Source organism: Hetaerina americana, unplaced genomic scaffold, assembly GCF_022747635.1.
Source record: "Hetaerina americana unplaced genomic scaffold, ioHetAmer1.1.p SCAF_4, whole genome shotgun sequence".
NCBI classification, from domain to species: domain Eukaryota; kingdom Metazoa; phylum Arthropoda; class Insecta; order Odonata; family Calopterygidae; genus Hetaerina; species Hetaerina americana.
This window is the reverse complement of record NW_027286985.1, coordinates 77,616,785-77,640,167: the sequence shown is the minus strand read 5'-3', so window position 1 is coordinate 77,640,167 and position 23,383 is coordinate 77,616,785. Positions and strand designations below refer to the sequence as shown.

Below are 23,383 nucleotides of genomic sequence, written 5' to 3'. Positions count from 1 at the left end.
ATAACACCTCAGTAAAAATACCACATAAAGTCAAATAAATTATTTAGACTATCCAAAACAGTTTTACTACTTGATGATAATTTTCAAAAACTTCAATTTTATTTTCCATGATGAAACTTCTCGCTTCACAAAGTTAACAAATCAGTAATATTTTTCTGTATTTTTTCGGTCTTTATAAATGACTTACCCGCATAAAAATGCAATTTTACTACATTGACACCGATAATGAAATACCACTCTCAGTAACTATAAAAAAACTATAATAATGCTCTTTAAACGTACACAATAAAAAGTTATTCGGAAATATCACAAGTGAAAATATTAATCGATATTACTTACGTGTATGACTGCGTGACGAACGCCCCTGAATAGAGCCCACAACATAGCGAATGGACTTGATCTACGACTCACGTTTTTCATGCGACATTTTGTCAAATGATATTACAGACTAGAATGGAACCGAAGCCATTATTGATTTCTTAATAGGCTTTCCCACTCCACCTACGGTAGAGGGAGACATTCCGGTCTATCAAGCTCACATTGGAATGGATATCAAACGACGACTCCTCGCAATTGCGTGTCCTTCGTCTCTAAAGCGTCCTTTCCCGTTGTCTCGTAAAAGATTTCATATTTTATGCCAGGGAAAATTGAGAAGTGACATGATCGGCGTATCCTATTGTCAACCTACATTAATTTACAGGGCCAATTACAAAAAGGGGCATTCGTCAAGTCAAAACCAATTCCAGAGTATTACCCCGGAGAAATTTCGACGCGAATAAATTCTCAAAGGAGACAATACCCAAATACTTTGAATAAATGATTTCGGAATGGAAATTGACGTTCAATTCACCGGCGAGGGTTGAAAAGGAAGAGAAAAATTTGGGTGAACTATTTTCATTCGCCCAAAAGTAAAAAATGCGTACTGCTTGCTTAGTTGGTGAGTTACGCGATGTTTCAAGCAAGATAAGCAGACAGCCTTGTGAATGGAGCTCACGTCTACTACGCTACAGTCACGAACAAATTCCGTTTCGATAACGAAGGCCCTCCGTGGAGAGCGACGCAAGAAGGGCGACCGCGTGGCCGAAGCTGAAAGGTTTCTTGCGTAAATTTCCACGGAAACACTCGAGTGCTACCTCATTCGTTCTTCATTTTCGCACATCATCTCGCGCATTATACTTCCCCAATATTACACATCAATGGAAATCTAACCATTAGGGTTCAATTCACCGAAAATCCAATTAAAACTTGAAATGAATGCAAATACTAGTAACTTACGAAAATGCTAAGACGAAAAAATTAACAATGGCAAAGGAAAAATAGAAATGCGGACGTAAAAATTAGGAGTCAAAAGGAATTAATGTCTTTGTGATACTCAAAATTTTGATATTACCTCAGTCAAACACTAAACGTCAGCAATAAAAATTAGGCACAAAATGAAAACACGTTTATCATTAGAAATGTTAATCTGCAACGGTAGCAATTGTACTTTTAGGACTCCTTGGGCTGAATTTTTAACACACCGTAAACTCAATTTATGCATCGTTTAAATTAGATAAAAGTTTAACGTATCCTACCCATTAAAGATATGCTTTTGGACGGTCCCGGACTATTATATCCTACGTATCAAGAAAACTTCCTTTCAATCACTCCAAATCATTTCCTTCGCCGTTTCTTTGTAATTTCTGCCTTCCTTCGAGCTATCTAAAAAGGCTCATTCACTTCCTTCCTCTAACCTATGAGTCTCAAATTTTACCTCCATTACGGCCATCAATACCACTACTTTTTAGATTCCCTTCCCCTCACTTTTTCTGTGCCCAGCATCTTTAAAACTTCATCAATCGTCTTTCTCTCTGTCCAACTTATTTTCTCCGATTACCCACACACACTTCAAAATCTTCGTTCTCAAAAGGTCCACTTTCATCTTCTTACCTCAACGACTAGATTTCAGCTCTACTAAGCTTTACAATAATAATTAGAACAAACATAAAATGATAATACATTCCAATTAAGCATTTATCAAGATCTCATGATTCAGGCTAACCCACGAGAGATTCTAAGGAATTATCGAGAGATTTCAACTATTTTTTGGTCTAAACTCTTTAACTTCATAACTCATGGATAGTAATCCGAAGGCAAATAGCGCTCATTTTTTCCAATTTCTTCGATTCCATTACAGCAGAACACTAAGAGAACTATTCTACAAAAAGGGTTTCCAAATTTATAGCCGGTTAAGATAATCATTCTCCCTTCGGATGCATGCGTCTTCGCTTGTCTTTGGATACCTATAGCAAGATTATTATGCAGTAGACTTTAAGAGAAGGAATAACGGCTAGTTGAATAAGGCGATAAAAAGATTGGAAAGCTTCGAAAGAAGGAAGAGAGACGGGAAATAATGGGACTAATATGAATTGGTCTGACAAAGCAGACAATAGCCGATTTAAACGCGGCAGACAATCCTCCCTTGGGCCGAAAAAGTGTTAAAACAAAAAGCCTCAAGTATCCGAGAGTGGCCCAAAGAGTCTGGTCACTCCAGGGACCTCTTTTATCGCAATAATCCCTCATGGCTCTTGAGTACAGAATCGCGCCGTTCCACGGCCAATATCACTTACGTGAATCAAATCTACGTTTCCCTTCTCTTTTGAAAATCCACAGTTGCCTTCCACGAGATATCGACGACTTAAATGGAGGGACAAGACAATACTTAGACAAATTTCGGGACAGCGGGAAATCCCTTCTTTCAAAGCAGCGAAACATAATCCTAGAAGTTGACTACAAAGGGACAGTTACATATTTGAACTACGCTTAGGAATAAACACCATCGCCATAAAGGGTAGCCTTCAACTAATTGTTTTTTAATAAACTTAATTTTTATTTAATATTAATTTAACTGCAAGTCCTCCATGCATTAGTCAATGTGAAATGGTTTGTGGAAAACAGCTATCAAGAGGATCGATAGATTCCTCGCTGTGCTTCAAATGAAGAAGCGAAGTGAGAGCTGAAAAAATATGAATAAAAATTCTATAAATTAATTTGTACTCGCTAGGCAACTGAGATAAATATGCTCAAAATATTACACCATGTCATCAGAGTAATATACCTGAGATATTACCACTTGCAAAGTGCTGCATTTTAAACTCCAAATACACATTGGAGCCCATCCGTTCAGGCAGAAAACAATATTTTATTTTCTTACGTTATGTAAATTTATTGCAAAGGCATGCTACAAATGGGAACGCTATGAACAAACAAATAATTAGCATGAAATTCACCAGTTTTGTATTTCTGACCGTGTCTATCAATACTTAAATTCACTTTTCAGTTTGTCTTGGTGAGGTGGTAGTCGTTCACGATGGATGTAGGTAGAGTAATAAATGGATGAGGGAAAAAAGAAATAGAACCGGAGATAAAAGATAAATGGGGCCATTTGTTCAAAATCGAACTTATGAAATTTTATAGGACCAATTTATCTAGGATGGGCGAATATCAGAGATAAAAGACGATGCCAACATACACTTCAACTGAAAATGAGCAGATAAGGTCTGGTTGAATAGTGGTGGGCATCAATACCCCAAAAGCACTCGCTGGACAGTGACTATTTGCCGTAGTTCTTCAAGGCAGGGGAGAATGAATCAAGCATCAATTATATATTATTTATATAGCTAAGAAACTATTTTGTGGGTGTGCATAGTATAAAATCGAAATTCGAAAAATTGCAGATCTGAGAGTAAAAGCATAACATGTCACAGAAAAAGAAACAAAAAATGCAGCACTTTTTTCATTTTTCGGTGGCGAAATCAAATTCTGCAGCCAAAGGACGAGAATGACAGGGATAGGTTTATATACACCAATATATACGCGTTTTTGCTTTCCTGCTTGCGTGCGCAACGTTCCTTATAACGAGGGTTGGTCCGTATTTGAAATGGAATATTGTATATTCACTCTCAGTCCATCAACGTCCCCAATCCTTCACATACCTCGAAGGCGAATTCCCAAACACGCCGAGGATCACTCGTCGTCTTCAAAGGTCGCCAGTCATAACATTTACCTCGCGAAAAGAAGTGGCAAGTTATCGGAATTCAAAATAAGCGCGGGGACGAAGCGTAGCCGCAAGATGCCAACGATGAAGGCGCGACACGAATAAATCGCCTGGACGTGCGCTTGAAGATGCCGCTTCGTCTCGGAGCAAGGGGAGAATTTGGATTTAGACAAGGTTAATAAAATGCTTAAGCAGTTCCAATCACTATGCTTAAGCCGAGGTCAACCTCAACAGAAGACTCCGACCGATTGATTTCCATTATATGAAATGTCAGGTCCACTGTAAAAAAAATTTTTACCGCAATGAATTACAACAGCCGACACAATTGAATACGGTATCCATTCCCATGATAACTGCATAACTCAATGTAATAAAAAACTGAACAAAATATGCGCGCGCGTAAAGCTATCTACATCCTAATTAAAAGGAACCAGGATTTTTTTCGAAATTTTTAAAAGGAATTACAATGAGATCCAACCCGACAACCCAGACAATGCAAAAAGTTGCCGAAGGTTGCACATCCAGGAGACAAATTAAATTTTATTTTGTTTATATTTAGTTATTGTAAATCGACAGTTTTTCGCAGGTGTTCCTGATTCATACAGCATACAGCTACATAGCTAGCTAAGTACGATCATGTATTGTACGTATTAGACGGTTCCATAGTCAGGAATCAGTGATTGTGATGACGCTACACTCCAGTTTCGTGAATATTTTTATGGTTAAATATATCAAAATAAGAGCTTAAGGAGAGAAATTCCTGCGCGGAATCAACCTTCAATAGCCTAAGGCACAGGGGAAAGCAAAATTTTCAGAGTTTCAAGTGATATTTGCAGAGCGTTTGATTTCTTTTTCTCCGAAGACACCCAAAAATAAACTTTCTATTGGATATAAAGTTGTAGATCGTTCGACTCCTTTTTCAAATTGTTAATGATATTATAAAACTTCCCTTGTACTTAAATTCTAAGCAACTCCTCGGGGCAACTATCGGAAGGTCGAGGGTACCATCGTACTCAATGCCATTCCCCTGGTCACACATGGTGGTAAGGCCTGTATCAACCTTTTGCGCTATATATCTTTTATGTGAATTGAGTTTGTGCAATTTGATTTTGTCTATATTTTATTCAAGCTGAGTATACAATCATCAAGATTTTTCACTCCGAGAATTGCTTCGTAGCAGTTCCCCATACTATTTCTTTCCAAACCAATCTCTATAATTCTCTAACAGCTCTGTACCCCGAAATTTTCCATTGCCTATTTCTTAAAGTACATCCTTGGATCTTCCTGTGTATATCTTCCGTTTCAAGGCCTTGTCCTTTTAAGGAGACGTCAATTTATTTTGCGGAAGAATTGTAACTATATGCATGCACTCTTGGTAGATGAGCGAAAACCGCCGGTGAAATCTACGGGTTATCTGGATTGGATCGAGGTAACTAAATAAACTGCGCATCACTTTTGTGTGGAGTTCCGCGGTTCGAGCGGCGCTGCTTAACACGCAGCGAGAACGCCGGACACGGGCGGGAAAATACACGACGCAGAAGTACCGAAAAGTCATCCGGCGAGCACGTGGTCGCCCGAGGCAAAAGTCAATACTGCACTAGCCCCGATATGACTACGCAAGAGCGAGCGAATATTAGCGGTTGAGCGAGGGCGGGAATGGGATCGGTGAAGGACCAGGTGTGTGGGGAGATCACACGGGGCCGGCGAAGGTGCGCGTATCGTCAAGTCGGGAAGGGGGCAACGACAGGCAATGAAATAATCAAGGTGTGTCAGGGCAGGACAGCGATTGTGGCACTCTCGGGAGAACAATCACTCGGCTGTGACAACGTCCTCCGCCGTCATCTAAGGTACACAAAGACGACGTCAAACTAAAAATAAACCATACTCGTAGATGCAGAGGCGAGAACACACGAACGGATCGGCAAAATAACGTCAAACGGTTACGCTTCTCAACGGGATTTCGTTAAAGCCAGCCAACGCTTGGTACTTTCTGCTTTGGGGCTTGATGCCAAACAACAAACCAATATGCAGATAACCTGGATATGCGAGGGTAGATGCTAATAACAGGGTGCCTATCGCAGTGGCGCACACAATCCGCGTCCCGCCACTGCTTTTTATTCGGCCCTCGTCCGCTGTTAATTACCTTTTTTTAATTAAATGACATTTTAAATGTCACCACATTTCGTTATTTTCACAACATTTTTATAATTTTGTTAAATTCAAATAAAAATGTATGTTTCTTGGAATTAAGTGGGAGGATAATAGAGGCCGCGATAAGAGTAAATGATACGTAAGTGGGGCAGAGGTGAATGTAGAAGTGTGAAGTAGAAGTGAATAAGTCAAAGTTGGAGACGATGAAGGAGGTAAGAAGTTACAACAAAATAACGAAGAAAATAATGAATGGCAAACAATGCAAAAGAAAAGGGAAAATTCCTACTGCTACTTATTACAACTTCCCCAAAGGGAACCCCAAGCTCGGAAAATATCTGTTGCGAGACGCGCTAATAGGAAATATTGCGCATCACTGAGCTAGGGCGTGGGAAAATTACAGACCAGAGTAGATGCTCTGGTTCTTTTTACTTTATCGCATGCGGTTTCCCATCATAATGTGTGACACATACGTAATATCATCTTTCCTGGGAACAGTTGGGGCTCGATTTGAGCTCGGGGAGAACTGAGCTAGGCGGACGTACTTGCTACCCAATGATCAACAAATACAACACCACCAATTACAAAAATACGATGATTGAATTATTTATCATCCTGAGAATTATGTCAATGATAATTTGTTTTCATTGAAAGTTTGAAGCATCCTTTTCTGATTAGTTCATATTCATGGAAATTGTAATCTTAACTTAGAGGGAACCAGCACTACGTCCCACCTAACGACCCATTTGAAAAATTTGAAAAACTAAAAACGAAGTATGGAGACGATAGTTACTGTGCATTCTCTACAGGCACACACTTTATTGATCACTGGACCCAGAAAAATCACAATCTAACAACAAATGAGTAAGGATCTGAATGAAGGACAGCGTGTGGAACACGAGGTAGGATTATAAATTGGATTATAACACGTCCGAATTACAATTCCCTACATATTTTGAGGGAAAAAGAACAAAACGTAAGTCTCCAGTTCTGGAGACATATAAATAAATATTATATTGGGCTTTTAAAAAAGGTACTGAACAAAAATACCAATACGAACAATGCATAATCGCTCTGAGTAGGCCGAAATAATTTTTCAAGAAGGCTTTTTTGTTCAAAGCCAACATCACACGAAATAATCTGCTGTCCATTTAGAACAAAATCAGCCAATTAACTGCAGTAGAGCATTGTACGAGAATTATAAGTGCACAACGGCGGATGAATGGACATGGACGTCAATGAAAGGTTTGGGGGAGAGGGGGAAGAATGCATTGCATAAATATAAAAATAATAATTAAAAAAAAGATTGCTGCTTCCCTTAAAAGTCATTTTCATGTCTGCTTGGACAACAGACACTTTGCAGTAACTTTTTATGAAGATTTCTCACAATGTAAAGCCATATTTAACGACAAATCTCAGGTGAATTGAATAAAATTTATTATTTCAAAGGTTTTTATGAAAAATGAGGAAGAGAAAGCGATGCCAGAGACGTTAAACTTTAGGGGAAGTGTCGACCCGGATTCTACAATTATACCCAAATATCCACGCCAGCTATCGTAGCTCTCTGCTAGGCACAGCCAACATTCCTTTTTCCGGGGGGGAGTCTGGAAATCATCCGGCATTCGACGCTCATCCCAACCACTCAGGACGAAGGGTGAACTCAGACGAGTAAAGGAGACCTCTCTCAATGGAACGCGAGAAAAGCGGGAAGAGTGAGGTGTAATCGAAAGAACAGATGCGGACACCGCGAACCCGACGGTTGACGGAGGAAGAGAGGAGGAAAACATCCGCGGGCCCAGACGCTTGGAACACGAGGAGTGCGGGGGCGTTGGAGTGGAAAAAAAAGCTTATGCACTGAGGAGCCGCTGGCAGTTGGAGAGGTCACGGGCGTTCGCACTAAATGATTAATCAATGGGAAGGCATTAAAAATATTTCTTTTAGTGTTATTAGTTTCGCTCCTGGAGTTCCCCCGACCGAGCTTCCGGCAAACCAAGGCAGAATCAGGTCGTGGGTCGACTAAACGGACGAAGAAACATGAAAAATAATACATCTATTAGCTATCGCTGTGATAGAGAAAAGAACTTTGGCAAAGCGAGGTTAAGTCAGGAAAAGAATAAGCATGTTGTATGGAATATATGGAGGCAGGAAGTATGTGGAAATGGAAGTGTGGTTTGTCCAGATTTCGGAGGATTTATTAAATGTTGCGTTAAACGAGGCTTAAACTTGAAGCAATTCTTAGGCAGTGGATCCGTCGAAAAACTTCCTTGACCAGTAAACTACACTTAAGAATAACAATTAACAATCCATAAAAGTTTAGCCAAACTCGTGTGACTAACTGTCCATACGCACTGGAAATTTCATAACTAGATCGGGGGAGGCATCATTTTCTGCATTTCGTGCACAGAGCTTTGGGATACACTTCATTTCAGACAAGTAAAACGAACTGAGCTCCTGTTTGTCCCATCCGCTTCCACAGGCCCTGTTCAGTATGTCCGTCAAAAGAATATAGGTATAATAGGCATATGCCTTCTGTGAAGACTTCCTGCAGGATACACCCGTCGAAAGAGACTACTGTATATTTTTATTTCGGATACCCTTCGTTATGAATTCATCTTTTTCTGATTCCGCCGAAGAGTAACACGATAGGGCTTACTAATTCCTTACACCTGTTCACGAAACTTTTCACAAAACCTCAAATTTACCTCATAATACCAAATTTTTAACATAATGAGCCATAAATGCCAGATGAACATCATTAACATTAGGACAAATATTCGCAATAATTTTTCGTTTTGGCCATTCCCTAAAGCAACGAAATTGTAGGGAATGTTTTTAACATTATAAAGGGACCATAAAAAAATAGAGGATCGAAAAGGTTTTTCAGATAATTTACACCCAAATAATATTTGACCAAAGAGTACCTTAGATTTTAACAAACCACGCTGATTTTCCGATGTGGAATTATGTATTCTGCATTTCTTTCAACGCTGTGATTATGAATTACATCTGAAAGATCATTACTTTCTTTCCACCCACGGAAACCTACCATAGCATTTAAAAATGAAACAAGAACGGAATGATTCGAGTTTAACTGAGTGATTTTTTAAAACATACTGTAAAACAGACACAGTAACTTGGAACAAACAGATAATTGTAATCGCAGTTATGTCCTGTCGTGCATTGCGCTCACGCCGCGACAGACACAAACCCTGACACATCTCAAAAACAGATTTTTTCGCCGGTACAATTATCTCTAGTGCTATTCAAGGTAATATTATAACGCATACGTGGGAAGGGACCGTCATTATATCAGTGAACCACAACTATACTCGTAAATGAGCCTTTATGTCACTGGAAACAAAAAGGTTATCCGCACACCTAAAGGTTAACTTTTAATACGATTCAATTAATCGTTTCCCTCAAACTGAAACGTGAAAACTTCATTAATTACGGTGAGACGGCGAGTACCCTTAATCCGATCTTTGCGGCACGCCGTGCAAGCGATTAAACAAATCGACGGAGAGAAATTTCGATTGCGAAACTAAAATCTCCAAGCAACAGGTGGATAAATGGGAACTGGAGAAGGAGCGTGACCGTAATGTAACACGAATCACGGTCGGATAGGAGGGGAAATCGATGGCGGGACGACAGAAGGGAGATCCGCTCGACGCCGGACTCTCAAGGGTAAAAACTCTACCAATATCCATTTACCTTAAATGATGCATCAGAAATTGAATATATTTCGTACCTTAAAAAGAGGAAGGGGGGAGAGTCCAAGGAAACGATAACAGCGTGAAGTCCGCATAACTCGAAACAGAAGTGTTAATTCCTGGATAATGAAGTATCGTATAAAAATAATCGGATAATAAAGTTTTTCAAGAAGCTCCAACACTAACTTGTAGCTAGAGGTTAACAACGAAGACAAATTCGCCGATGAAGTCCGATGGTGCAGACTGAAAACCAAAATCGGATTCGACGTGGTACGGTGCTAAATACTGCAAGGGAAGGATATCCATTGAAACTATAAGCACAAAAATACTGATGCCGGGCATATTGATCCTTGTAAACGTAAAAATCATGGCCGGTTAAGATACTCGCACATTTAAGAGAGCGGGATACGTCGGGGATTGGTGAAATTTCCTTCAGACGGAAGGTTTAAAAATTCCTTCTCGCGTTATTCATACTTTTTTAAAAGAATAACCAAGCCCGTATTTTAAGCCGCCTGAAATATCTGGCAGTCTCTTAGTTGTCTCCCATGTCTAGGATTGTATGATATTCACTGTCGAATGACATATTCCAGTATCGGAAATACATTCTCACGCCTCCCCTAAAACTACTACTATGAACATAAACGACTCTTTTCCCGAAGTCACGTCAAGGGTTCTGCTTCATTAAATCTTAAGATCAACAAACATGTGATTGACTAGAGATCGAAATTAAGCCAAAATGTAATGGCCAACTTACCCTCTTCCGCTGACAGATCCGAGAACTTGATTCCGCCACTGAAAAGCAAAATATGATTTCGTTAAAAAATATTTTTAATCGGTTAGGGACACAAAAAATTGATTGAAAATGCAGTACATCTAAAAACTTCAAATTTTCTACGGATCGCTGTCAACCATATTAATTTTCAGAACCCTTCACTTGCAACAGAGAATCAATTAGTTACGATCGAATAATCATGATCTCAAGTGCGGCCCACTCAAGGGAAAAGACGCTATCACTAACAATGGATAGAAATTCCACCTCAGCAACATCCGACGATCCACAATTAGACACCCATAACATGATTGCTCCCTAAAATTCACCACCTATGGCGATGGAGGACATTAACATGAGCAAGTATTTTATTACATTGCCGTCTACTAGAGTTTGTTATGCAAACGAAGAACGTTCTGATAAACACACTATATTCGACATAGAGGAAAAAAATAACGGCTTCTCGATTTACTTTTCAGGCGATGATAGCATTGGCAAAAAACCAGACATTCTTTAAGGCGTGAAAATAGTTTTATTTTTACTTATGAGAAATATTAGATAGGGGCGCTCATCCCAACTTCTAAAAATTATTATCAAAAAAGTAATTATTGAAATGAGAAAAACTCCAAATGAGTATGGGCCAGGTTACATTTTAAAGGGGAAGTTTAACATCAATGGTACATTCTTTTCAATAATACAGTGCCAGGGATTACAATAGACGACACAAAATAATGAAACCCTTCAACAGATTCGCTCCATGGTAAGTACGCTTTGCTTCAGTAGAGGGCATCATTGTGCATTATAATAATGATGAATATCTGTAAGATTTGGTCTATGACTCGAAATTTTTATTATTTCATGCCCTATCGCTTGACGTTTACAGTTTCTTGATACGCAGAATAAGACAATTGCGATGCACCACTCTTTTGCGTTTGCCGTTAAATATGCTAAACGAACACAAGCCAGGCTAAAATAATTAAAATAACATAATGAATGAATAATATGAAAAACTAAAAATTAAGTGAATACTATATAACTAACCCATTCTAAAGGGAAATGGAAGAATAGTATTTGAAGCCTAAGTAACGCAATATTCTTCCTATTAACTATACATGATTAAGAATGTAAATTAGCACCTGATATTTACTTAAACAATATTTCTGTACAATAAAACACAAATAATTCTAACTTTTAGCGTAAACACAGTAAAACAAATGAAATTACAAGGAGACAAGCGAGGTAAGTAAAACTGTCTGTTGAAAATCGTTGTCAACGGAAGCAGCCAAGCTATGTTAAGCGGCATTTCCGATGAAAGTTAGGACAAAAAACTTATCTTTAATATTTCTCATCGAAGTAATCAATTAAATTGTTTTAGAACATAATGTAAGAAAGATGATTATACATTTTATCAAATAAATATTACATCTATGATACTCTAAATCAAAATTTTGATTAAAAAATGCCTTTGCTTTGGGACATGTCGCTAATAAAAAATGCTCCCCAAAAATGACAACATATTCAGTGAGCATTACATAATTTATTTATTATCATAAATCATTCAACCATTACATTTCATAAGTAACCTACATATATGTAGATTTTAGGAATTATAGTTTTTAATTTACGGAAATATAACATTATCAAATAGGCCTCGTAGTAGCAAAACGAAGCCCTTACAATACATGTATGCTCGAAAACAGACAAGGTTACAATCACCACGCAGAATCAGCTAGGCCAAGAGCTCGCTTTGTCCTTAGATGTGATTCATACTGGGGAAGTCTATGACATTTACGTAACTTCGTCAAGCGCTCCCATTAACAGATGACCGTATATGCTCGATGCTGACATTATTTTCATTTGTCATCGACTCTTGAATTGGAGACCATTTCACATTGTGAGGCGTTAAAGTTAAATAATTTTACGGATAAATGCTTGTGCATTTGAGATCTCTTGGGCGAAATGTTCGTGTAAATGAATGTTTTCTTTTCATGGCAAATACAGCTGTGTGCCTTCAATTCAAGATGAAATAAAAAAATCACAGCGCCATTCCCTTCCACGGGAACTAGGAGCGAATGGTGTAAATCTGTTCCTCGGCGAAAAAGGATTGTGCCTGCAAGTTGAGGCCGTTTGTGAAAGCGAAGGAGCTCGACCGGAGAACTATGCCTTGGTGCATAATGAGATCAGGAAACCCAAGGACAGTGGTTGTGTTTTTAAATTTTAAACAACCTACAGCACTTCGCTCAATAACTCGGTCATTGCAAGGATTCCTTCTGCGGCTCACTTTGCGGCAAGGCTACATAAATTAAAGCCACGTAATTTATTTAATGAAGCGGAGGAAAATCACAAGAAAAAAGATGATACGCATAACATAACAGGCACGGTGTAGAAAAGGGTAGCTCTATATTAAATATGTGTTTCCGATTACTTTCGCCACACGTGTATGCAACAATCGCGCCCACGTGACGCCAAGTAAAAGAATCGGCGGATTCAAATCACTTTTCAAGATCCCTTAACGCTCTCATTTCAGGTTCGTTTAAGTTCGGATAACATTCCAAATTTTTAATTTTTAAAACGAGTTGCACAGCCCAATTCGACGAAAGAGCAGGAGTAAATTAAACATCAGAACTGGAGCAGAAATAAGTTAGATAGCGACGACGCCTGGTCGAAATCATGGAATTTGTGCAGCCACGCTGATTCAATTATTCTTCTCCTAGGGCGTCTGCACCTTTTCCTTTGCGCTTCCAACCTTTATCCTCGTCCCCGAATAGTAAGCGGGCATTTCGAAATTTCTGAAATTAGATCTCTCTCTATAGGAGCGCTTTTTCCCTCTGCTCCGCCAATCTCACCTTTCTAAAAACCGACGGAAAAGTAATATTTCCGTAGGGACAGTCATGGATTTGGCGACAATCTTAGCAGCTACCTTAACGCTGGTCAGCTACACTGTAACGTTACACAACGCTAAAACGGCTGGTTTCAGCAGTGGTAGATCAGGGCACGCAGAGAAGAAACTCGTCCTTAAGAGTCATTTAATCACAGGAATAAACCTCAACGGTACATCAAAATAATTACTACTCCTAGATTATACTATTAAAAAACAAAAGTACATGATAGTCTGTTGTCGTGCAATTTTGAAGCATGACAACTTGTTGCCAGAGCATTCAGGTCACTATAACAGAGCGACGACCAGCTCTGAAGACACTGGCTTGACCCGAAAAACGTCAACCAACCCTCTGGTCCAACCGGATTCGCCATCGCTTTCAGCCACTCTCGCAAGTAAGGTCACGCCCGTCCACCCATCTCTAGGCTATGACACGGGGCAACAAGATCGGAAATAAATGAATATCCACGGCGAGATACGAACTCAGTATTTTTTGGTGAAAACGCACACTACTACGGCGATCCATCAACATTTTTTATCGAACATCGACAGCGATTTAACTTTTAACAAGATGTTTGCCAGTTACGACAATGATACTCGCGATTCTTATTAATGTGAATTGCGGGCCCCATGATCAATTCAATTCACCCAATATTATAACTGAGCTAAACTGATATAACCAGACCAGCTGAAATGAGAAATTTTCAGAGCTATACATCTTACCGTGGCCTCCTCAAGAAACATCCCCGATGTAGTTATCCCAAGGTATATCCTTACAAAAATCTTGTCCTTCATCCATGGACCAACCAATCGGATTTAATCAATTGGCGAGACCTTATCGCAGGACTATAATTTTTGATCATCGTTTAATCGCACCGAGATTAAACGATGATCAGAAACAATATTTCATCAAATATTTCGAGCAGATTACATTATTAATGTGCTGACCATTTCACTCGGCAGCGGCATAAGTCCCACGCTCCCTGCAGAGGTTATTAAACCCTATTAGGGGAATACATCGCACCCCGTCGGGTGGCATTGACAATGGGCGGCAGCGTCACGGCCGTCCCTTCCGACTGCATAACGGATAGGGGAAGGTCAAAGACGGAGGCCGCGGAGTACTCCCACGTTCCCCGGGCACGCTATCCGTCCGCGCATCAACATCGTTGCGCTTATGAGGCATTCTGTTACATCACTACCAAAGCTCCAATTTACCGTTCACCGTGTCGGCTAATCATTTCTTTCACGCTTTGCAATGGACTACAAACGAAAAATAAATATAAAACGCATGCGCACGCGTGAAAAATATAGATAGTTACTGAGAGGCATTTTTCCCTACTTATTATAGATAAAATTACCATTCAGAATTGATTCTCAATTCAGGCTTCTTTTAGTTTGAATAAATAAGCTTTATGTACAGTTGATATGTCGGGTGCACACACCAAGGTATCTAATCCCCTTCGGGCACAAGTCGCCCGGTGTAAAAACTTATTTCACCAGAGGAAACGAAATAACTTCAATCTTGGGTAAAAAGAAATTCGCATGCATAATGCATGCCAGTGAATGCACGATAGAACGTGTGGGCATATTTGAACTGATATGATTCAGTTAAGCGTGTACACAAATCGCGTAGACGACAAAAATGTAAAACGTTATAATTGAAAGGAAATGAGACAGCTATCTAGCGCAGGAAATGGTATTTAATGCTAAGATAAGGATTTACCTCTGCAGATATTGTTGTTCCGTCAAACGAAAATTTTACCATTCCATTCTTTAAACTTTTCGTAAAACTTAATATCGGCACACTCGTCCCGCACCTTAGATCATCATTGAAAATTTCATCCGGCCTGAAGAGCTTCAAGGATAAGTTGCTTCAGAACAACTGCGGTAGATCAATCGAATGGTGTCGTAATACGTAACCGACACATGGTCACTAGTTATAATTAAAGCAAACTATTTCGATTACCAATCTCGTTTATACATGAAAGATATCCACATTCAGACACCAGCCCCATACAAAAACGATTAACTGTGTGCAAATGCGATATTATATATCAGCATTTCTTAGGGAGAATGTCGAATCATCGAGCATTTTTTCTGCAAAACTTCTGGGACGGCTGTCCAATGCTCATTAGTGGGGGAGCCAGAAAGTTCTCAGTACTTGGTGGCTGCTTCGGATTGTTGCCTAATGTTAATGTCACTTCATACAAATTTAAATACACGAAACAGGAAAATAGCCTTCCTAGGGCAAGCAGGACTTCCAGAAAAAATCTTTTGTTGAAGAGACTGGACGCTCGGACTTCTCCCTTTGTTTTAATATAAATGCTTATTTGCCCCATGCCCCAATTATTATAGAGTATTTAGGAGGAGAAACATCAAATTCCCTCCCGCGGTTAAGAACTGCTCGAATACCATAGATGGACAGATTTTTAAGCGAAGGTCTTAAGACTCGAGTCTTAAGAGCCACTCCACCACGTTAGTATGTAAAGGAAATATCTTCTGGCGCTCATTTCAGGAGAACAATCAATTCAAAAAAGTCCTCTCCATTCTCGTCTGACTCTTTCAGCAAAGAACTACATTTCGAATAGAAATATTGACATCTCTCGACAGTACGTACATCAGAGAAAAACTACCCAAAGCAAGACCAGTAGTATCTACCAAACACATTACGTTACAAAGTGATATTTTCAAGAGCAAACAATGACCTGCCTAAATCAAAACAATTTTTACATCATTATTTTTGCGTTGCTATAAACAACTTTTTTTTTAATATTAACAAATTGACTTACCTAAGAAGTACGGTGGCCGTTTCAGGTACTCGGAAAACCTGAAAAATGAGGAAATTGAATAAAAATGACATAATCGACGAGCTGAAAATTATAAAGCCACTTTATCCTGAACTGATGTTTCCAAAAAATCAGAAAAAACAGCAGTTCACAATGTGCATCTTTCAACACGTATGCTTCAAGGTTCATAAAAACATTTAAGATATGAGCTAGCAAGAAGTAAGAGGTGGGAGAGCATGGTCATTTTTCCCCAAATAATTGCATGCACCATCAAAAGAATGATAATAATAATATCTTAGGGTACATCTGCGGTTCAATATGAGACTAAATTACAGATGGAAACATGGAATAGTTTGAAAAGCGAATTTGTTATTTTTTAATCTAAACGTATGCCAAAACAATGCATATATTGGTGCACCACCCTAAACTTTAACTTACACGTAAAATTGAACAACAGAGTTAAAGAGCTTGCGCGAGGGGGAAGGCGATGTATAATGTAAACAAACGTAGATACTGATTACTACCAACATTTGTGATAAAATCACAAAATATATAAACTATAATCAATACGAGGTATAGTAATAGTACTGTTCGGCCAACCAACAAAGAAGTCGTCAATAAAGATACAAAAACACTCACCTTCCATCCAAGATTTTCAAAAAAAGTGCATAAACGCGATTGACCCGTTGTCTTTCCGCCGCATGGTCCTGCGAACAGAAGTAATAAATTATATCCACAGTAAGTAAAATACTGACGCTTTAGTAGAATCCTTTATTTACATTAAAATTCTAAGAAAAGCGTATAATTCAATTGCTCAACGTTTTTCAACGGAAGTACACTTCTATGCACGAACTGATGCCTAAAACATTACCGCAACCAACCCACCCTGTGCAGAATTACAACAACATTTAAATTGCCCATTTTGGATCAAATCGACCGCTAAATATTTTCCGCGGCATTAAGATTTTGAAATTAGTCACACACAGTTGTAATTTTATTTTTAAAGTAAATAAAGTATGAATTACCTCCAGTTAAAACGACTTTGTACACTCTCTTCTTCTTCGTTTCCATTTCTGTGGTCAGCATTCTTTCAGCAAAAGGTCTAAAATGGCACAGCCTATATTATCAATAATAGTTCAGCAGTTTAAGATGTTAATACCATATCGAATGAACAGAAATACTGAAATGACAAAGAAAGGTCTTCATCCCCTCGGCGAATGTTTACCAAAGCATCACGACAGCGGAGTGGAACGACTAAGGCGCGCTTTCTGTATCGGTAGGTGGCAGAATCGTCTGCTACCGCTGAGAGCCCTCTCTACCACTTCCTTAGAACTGTTTTGACAAAATAATAACGATTATATGAGCGGATAATTTAAAGATGAAAAAAGTTAACGTCAATGCTGTAATTCATTAAAATGGAATGAAAACCCCGGTTAATATATCCCTAAAACTGTAATCAATCTTTCTTTTTCTGCAAATATTAATGCAATGTATTTAAACCTCAAAGCATGTAATGATAGTGTAAGTATAATACCTCAATCCAAGTAGTAAGCAGAACATTTTGCATTAGTATTGATATTATTGGTAATTCTCCTGTTAGGGTGGCTTTTCGATAAGCATAGATACACAATTCAAGAAAAATTCCCTTATCTCTTCAACAGAACAACCTGATGCTAAACACTCACAGTAAGCCTCCTTTCGATTTAACATTCCTTCTTCCTTCATTCCATCCAAGATGCCAATCTAATTCCTACCGTTTTTTTCCTTGCCTAGTGCTATTTCCGCTTCTTCAACTTCCCACTGCCCATCAAAATGTTCAGAACCCATTTTACCTTTGGATTTCTCCCAACAATCCTTTCTTCTCCACTACCATGCCAGGAACATCCTAGTTTGTTTTTCTTTCTGTCCATTTCACCTTTTCCACCCTTCTTCATATACACATTCAAAAGCCTCCAATATACGCCTATCATCCAATACAAAAGCACACTCAATTACAAAGATTTGTTGAGTCGCTTTTTGCTCTAATCAATGTTCCATTGTCATTAAACTGCTAGGAATAATATACATCACCTGGTTTTTTTATGCTGAGGCAATGGTGATAGTGTTTGAGTATTTCGGACAGATATTATCAGAATTTACATAATAACAACATCATTGAGTGAAAATTGCCACACCATTATTAAAATGCAGTTATTGTTATTATTATTAAAACACATGTGTGCAGAGAGACAATGTCAGATGCCACACAAATCCCAAGTATTACAATCAAACTTGCCTTAGATAAATAATATGACATCTCAAATACAATCAATATCATAGAAGATAATAAATAAAGTCAGCCAGAATAAAAACAATACACTTACATCCAAACACCAATATCTAACACAAAAAAAATCCCCATCTTATTTGCATCAGTTTCCCAATCAACAAGAAAAAAATCAAAACTACGCTGTTACATACAATTTTACACAAAACATCAATCAAATTATTATATAAAATGTTTATTCCTTTTCTTAAAGTATTTACCCTGCTCGGAAATGGCTCAAATAGTTTTACAGATAAACTGTTCCAATCAACAATTGTTTCATTAAGAAATTACAATTTTTTTATTTGTTCTTTGTGTCTGGCATTCTACCTTGAATTTGCAATCATTCCTGCCAATAAAATTTGGATTTCCTGCCACTGTCCTTAGCCCAAGCTTTCTCTCCCTTCAAAATATGGAACATTCAACAAAGTCTAGTTATTTTACTTCTACTTCGTAAATGTTCCTAGTGTTTATAACAAATCAGTCATACTCTCCATCCACCTACGCTTCCCTAGTACATATCTGGCAGCCTTTCTTTGGACCTTCTCCAGTTTTTTTAATATGTCCTTCTTTGTGTGGGTCCCATACATGATGAATGCTCTAAAAATAGTCTTATATGCCTTTTCTTTAGTTGCTATAATGCTCCATTTGAGGTTTCTCGTCAACCAATGCAGAGTTTTGAAAGCTTTCTTACCCATGTATTTTACATTCAGCCCTCACCCTAAATCCTTCAATAAATATGTATTTACAGCTAACACTTCTAGGAATGACATTTTCAAGGATTTGCAGTCCCTATTGGTTCCATTTACCTGGATACTAAAAGTGATGAATTTGCATTTGCTACATTAATATCCATCCCATTATTTACCAACCAATCCACCATTTTATTTACCTCCATTTGCAGTAGAGTTTGATTAACACACCAAACGTAATTTTAAAAATTAAGACTATGTTTTGCCATTCATTTGAAAATGTAAGTGATCAATATAAATGCTTCATTTACCTCTTTATAATGCCAATGGGAGACCTTAATTGTATATTTCATTGGCAGCATTATTTATCAGACAGTATAGTACCAAGAAATATTTTTCAATAATCAGAAATATGTAAATGCACATACATGTAAAACTAAGTCCATTGGGCACTGTAATGAAGTAATTGGACAATGAAATAACAAAGAAACATTAGTTTCACCATTTTCACAAAAAACACAGGTCTCAATTCAAACCAATCCTTAAAAACTCCCTAAGAACAAATTTAATTTTTCAACAAATTATCTATTCTAAGTTTAAAACACTAATAAATTTTCATTTTTTCAATTATTTACTCAATATTTAAACATCTAATTCACTTTCCACCTCTATAGATGCAACCTCTACGTAGTGAAGGTTCTTGCTTGAGCATTCAGAAGATCCATAAAGATCTACCAGCAAGAGAATGATAATAGCTCTGAGTAGAGGCATCCATGACAAATAAGACAAAGGGAAGGAGAGATGTGAAAAGCCAGTGTCCGGATTGGCCATCCTGCAGTAGTGAGTTATGAGTGTGTGATGAAAATAAAACACAAATAAGGGGGTCAATGGGAAACCATCTCAGTTATTTCTTCCATGATAATGGTGGATAAAAATAAGAGAGTAATGAATCATGAAAACTGTGGATTTGCCCAAATGGGATGTATTGCACCCATTATTAGGGGAGACAATTCCTCCATAATCTTTCACGTCAAGAACTCTGTAAGCAGCGAAGCCAAAAACATAATACATCAAAGGGAGACGGAGCAGAAGATGAAATCAACGGCAGTAAAGGAAACCTGGGATGTTAGAAGAATGATGCAACATAAGTTAGAAAGTATTCAGAAAGGAAGCATTGAAATGTTAGATTTGAGTGAGGTAAAATGGAAAGGCAGACTAGACTAGAGTGACTAAGTTATTTATACCAGAGGGGAAGAAAAGAGAACATGGAGTTGCTATTGTATGGAAATACAAAAAGAGAAAAAGGGCAATGAATAAAGAGCAGGCAAGAGATAGAATTGCATTGGCAGATAAAATAGTAGATTAAGCCAATCTAGGGATAATCCTACTGCATATGCCAACATTCAAAGGGATGGAGTAGATATTATCAATCTATAAGATGATATGCACAATATATAAAAAATAAAACAGGAAATAAATGTGAATGTGCTAGGAAGAAAATATCTATTATTCACATTCAATATGATGGCAGGCAAGGTGAGGATTGGCAGGGAGACAATGTCAATGACTCCTGAGTCTTCTCTAAAGCAATCATCTTCTGATTGAAACCATTACCATTGTTAAAATGACAAATGTAATCATCCCAAAAAATATAAAAAAATTCTGAAATCACTGCTAACCATATTATACTCAATGCCAAGTTAAGCAATAACATGTCATACAAGTAGAACCTTAGGCATTGGTAGGAAGGGCAAATTATAGACCACCAGATATACAAACTTCAGAAAAACTAAACAACATAAAAATTAAAATAGCTAATAGGCTGTAAAATAGACTGCATATTCCTTCCAAGGAGAATATAAAAGGGTGGAAGTGACACGACTTCACTGTTCAGAGAACTAGGAAGTTTGAAGTAAAAGTTATATCACATAGATTGGAAATTCTTTTTCTTGAGAGATAAAATTGCCTTTTGTTCGAGCAACACAGTAATATATGCAATTAATCTTGTTGATTTTCGAGTTCAGAAAAAAATGGATCAATTATTCTTTAAGGTAACTCAAACATTATAAGTGAATAAAACAAACTACAACCGAGGAAAGAGCATGTTAGGGGTAGCAATGGAGCGATAGACATTCTAATGCAGACAACCTACTAGTCTTGCTTAGTGACATATGTGATCTACAAGAACAATGTTTAGAATGATTTCACGTAAATGGAAAGTATACATCACAGGAATAATTCACAGGACTACTCGAAGTTGAAGAAATTACTCCGATAGTAGAGGCCACTAACATACACGGTGATCTGCTTTGCCTCCCATCTGCACCTTAGTCGAATCAATCTTAGTTGCTATTTTGACCCTATAATCTTAACTTGCGGTGGATTTTCCTATAGCATACTCCCAGATGTGCACCAAAGTAATAGCTCCACGTACCTCTGCGCCCGAGCCATTTGTTTGCCACCCTCACCCTAGAGGAATGAAGTTCGCACATCATGATAAGGATGCCAGCCCCTTTCCTCGTATAACTCAAGGAAAATCTGTTATGCAATAAAGAAATCATGTAACTTGACTTTAGTGTATAGTGTATCCAGAGGAAGTCATGCCCATGTCAACAGCTGAATGTAGTACCTACCATACTATCACTGCCCAAAATTTCCTACAAGAACATGAAAGTATTCTATCAATGGATTCTTGGCTCTTACTCTTGTTTTGACCTCATTTTATGTTTGCAGATTGAACTATCTCAGACCATGCAATGCTTACTAACAAGTCCAAATAGAGCCTGAAAGGCAATAATTGAGCACTAGTTCATCATTCATTGTAAATATGGATTCTCATATCACCAAAATTGTGGCACTTCATTTATCTAGGCATCTGAAATCCAAACATTAATCTCTCACAAGTACCCACAACAACCATAAATATTTACCATAAATGATGGGGTGCTCTGGGGCTGTATTAAAAAACCTATGATGACCTTCAATTGTCATCCAATCCACTTGCCTTGAAATTCACAAATACTTAATATTGATGTTTTGTAATTACTTCCCATTTGTAAATAGGTCAAAACTGAAGCATTTAGCATGTCATTTAACCTATGCTGTCTCAAACAGGAGCCATGGCCATCTGCAATAGAAGTAGCCATTTAACATGGAGGTGCACCCAATAAGATGGATCCCTCTGATGGTAATGGAAGTTTCCCACCATAAAGGTCATTTCCTGCAGTTTGGTGACTAGAATACAACATGATTTCATCTATGACAGTAATGATGGTAAGAATCTGAAATGGTCAATAAAAGATAACTTCAAAAGAGTACTCACAGACAGCTCTAGGTTATGCTATTTTACCCATTGTTCTCTTTCAGCCATTTAAGTACTGCTGGCTCCTAATCTAAGGTTGAGAGGGAATGTACCAAGTTGTTCTCATTTAATGGGAAGTTAACTTACTTGATGTCTTTCAAATATTTTAAGATTAACTAGAAGGATTTTTTATAATCTCCTGTCACGAAATGTTTTGCTTATTTGCAGATCACAAATAAAATGATTTCCCATGTGTCTGACTCTTCTATTATTTTAACTTATTCACCCAACTATGTAGTTAATTAAATATCACTTTGTAACATTCCTTCCAGACATCAAAAATTGCTTTTAAACCAACATTTGGCATAGAAATTTAAATATCAAGAACAACTCAAATTTAGGTAAATCTTAGAGGCATTCGATAAAAAGGTTATGCAAAAATCTAATTCGAATGAAATGAGTACTACTGTGACAGCAGTATATCATATTTTAATGACTATGCAACAGAATATTGCCATTGATGGGAAATTGGAGAAAATTAAACATTAAAATTAGGAAAGTCAAACCGGCAGTAACACAATACCAGATACAACTGTATCTAGATTTTAGTTCACTTCAAGTCAAAAAATTTACCATTTGCCATCTTCAGATTGACAATGAAGACCTTCATAGTTCGAAAAATACACATTTAACTTAGGTCATTATGGATTTACATAAAAGATTCAACACGGGTGCCAAATGTGATATTCTACCCTCAT

At 37.9% G+C, this 23,383-nt stretch overlaps 1 protein-coding gene across 1 annotated transcript in view; it reads right to left on the bottom strand.

Moving 5' to 3' along the window:
* Nucleotides 1-17,595, bottom strand: part of Ttd14 (TRPL translocation defect 14) — a 180,134-nt gene extending 162,539 nt beyond the window's left edge. The window contains 4 exon segments of the mRNA XM_071590524.1: nt 10,649-10,686; nt 16,331-16,368; nt 16,967-17,034; nt 17,353-17,595. Coding sequence (XP_071446625.1) covers nt 10,649-10,686; nt 16,331-16,368; nt 16,967-17,034; nt 17,353-17,413 — 205 coding nt within the window. The 5' untranslated portion in view covers nt 17,414-17,595.
* Between the last annotated feature and the right edge of the window lie 5,788 nt (nt 17,596-23,383).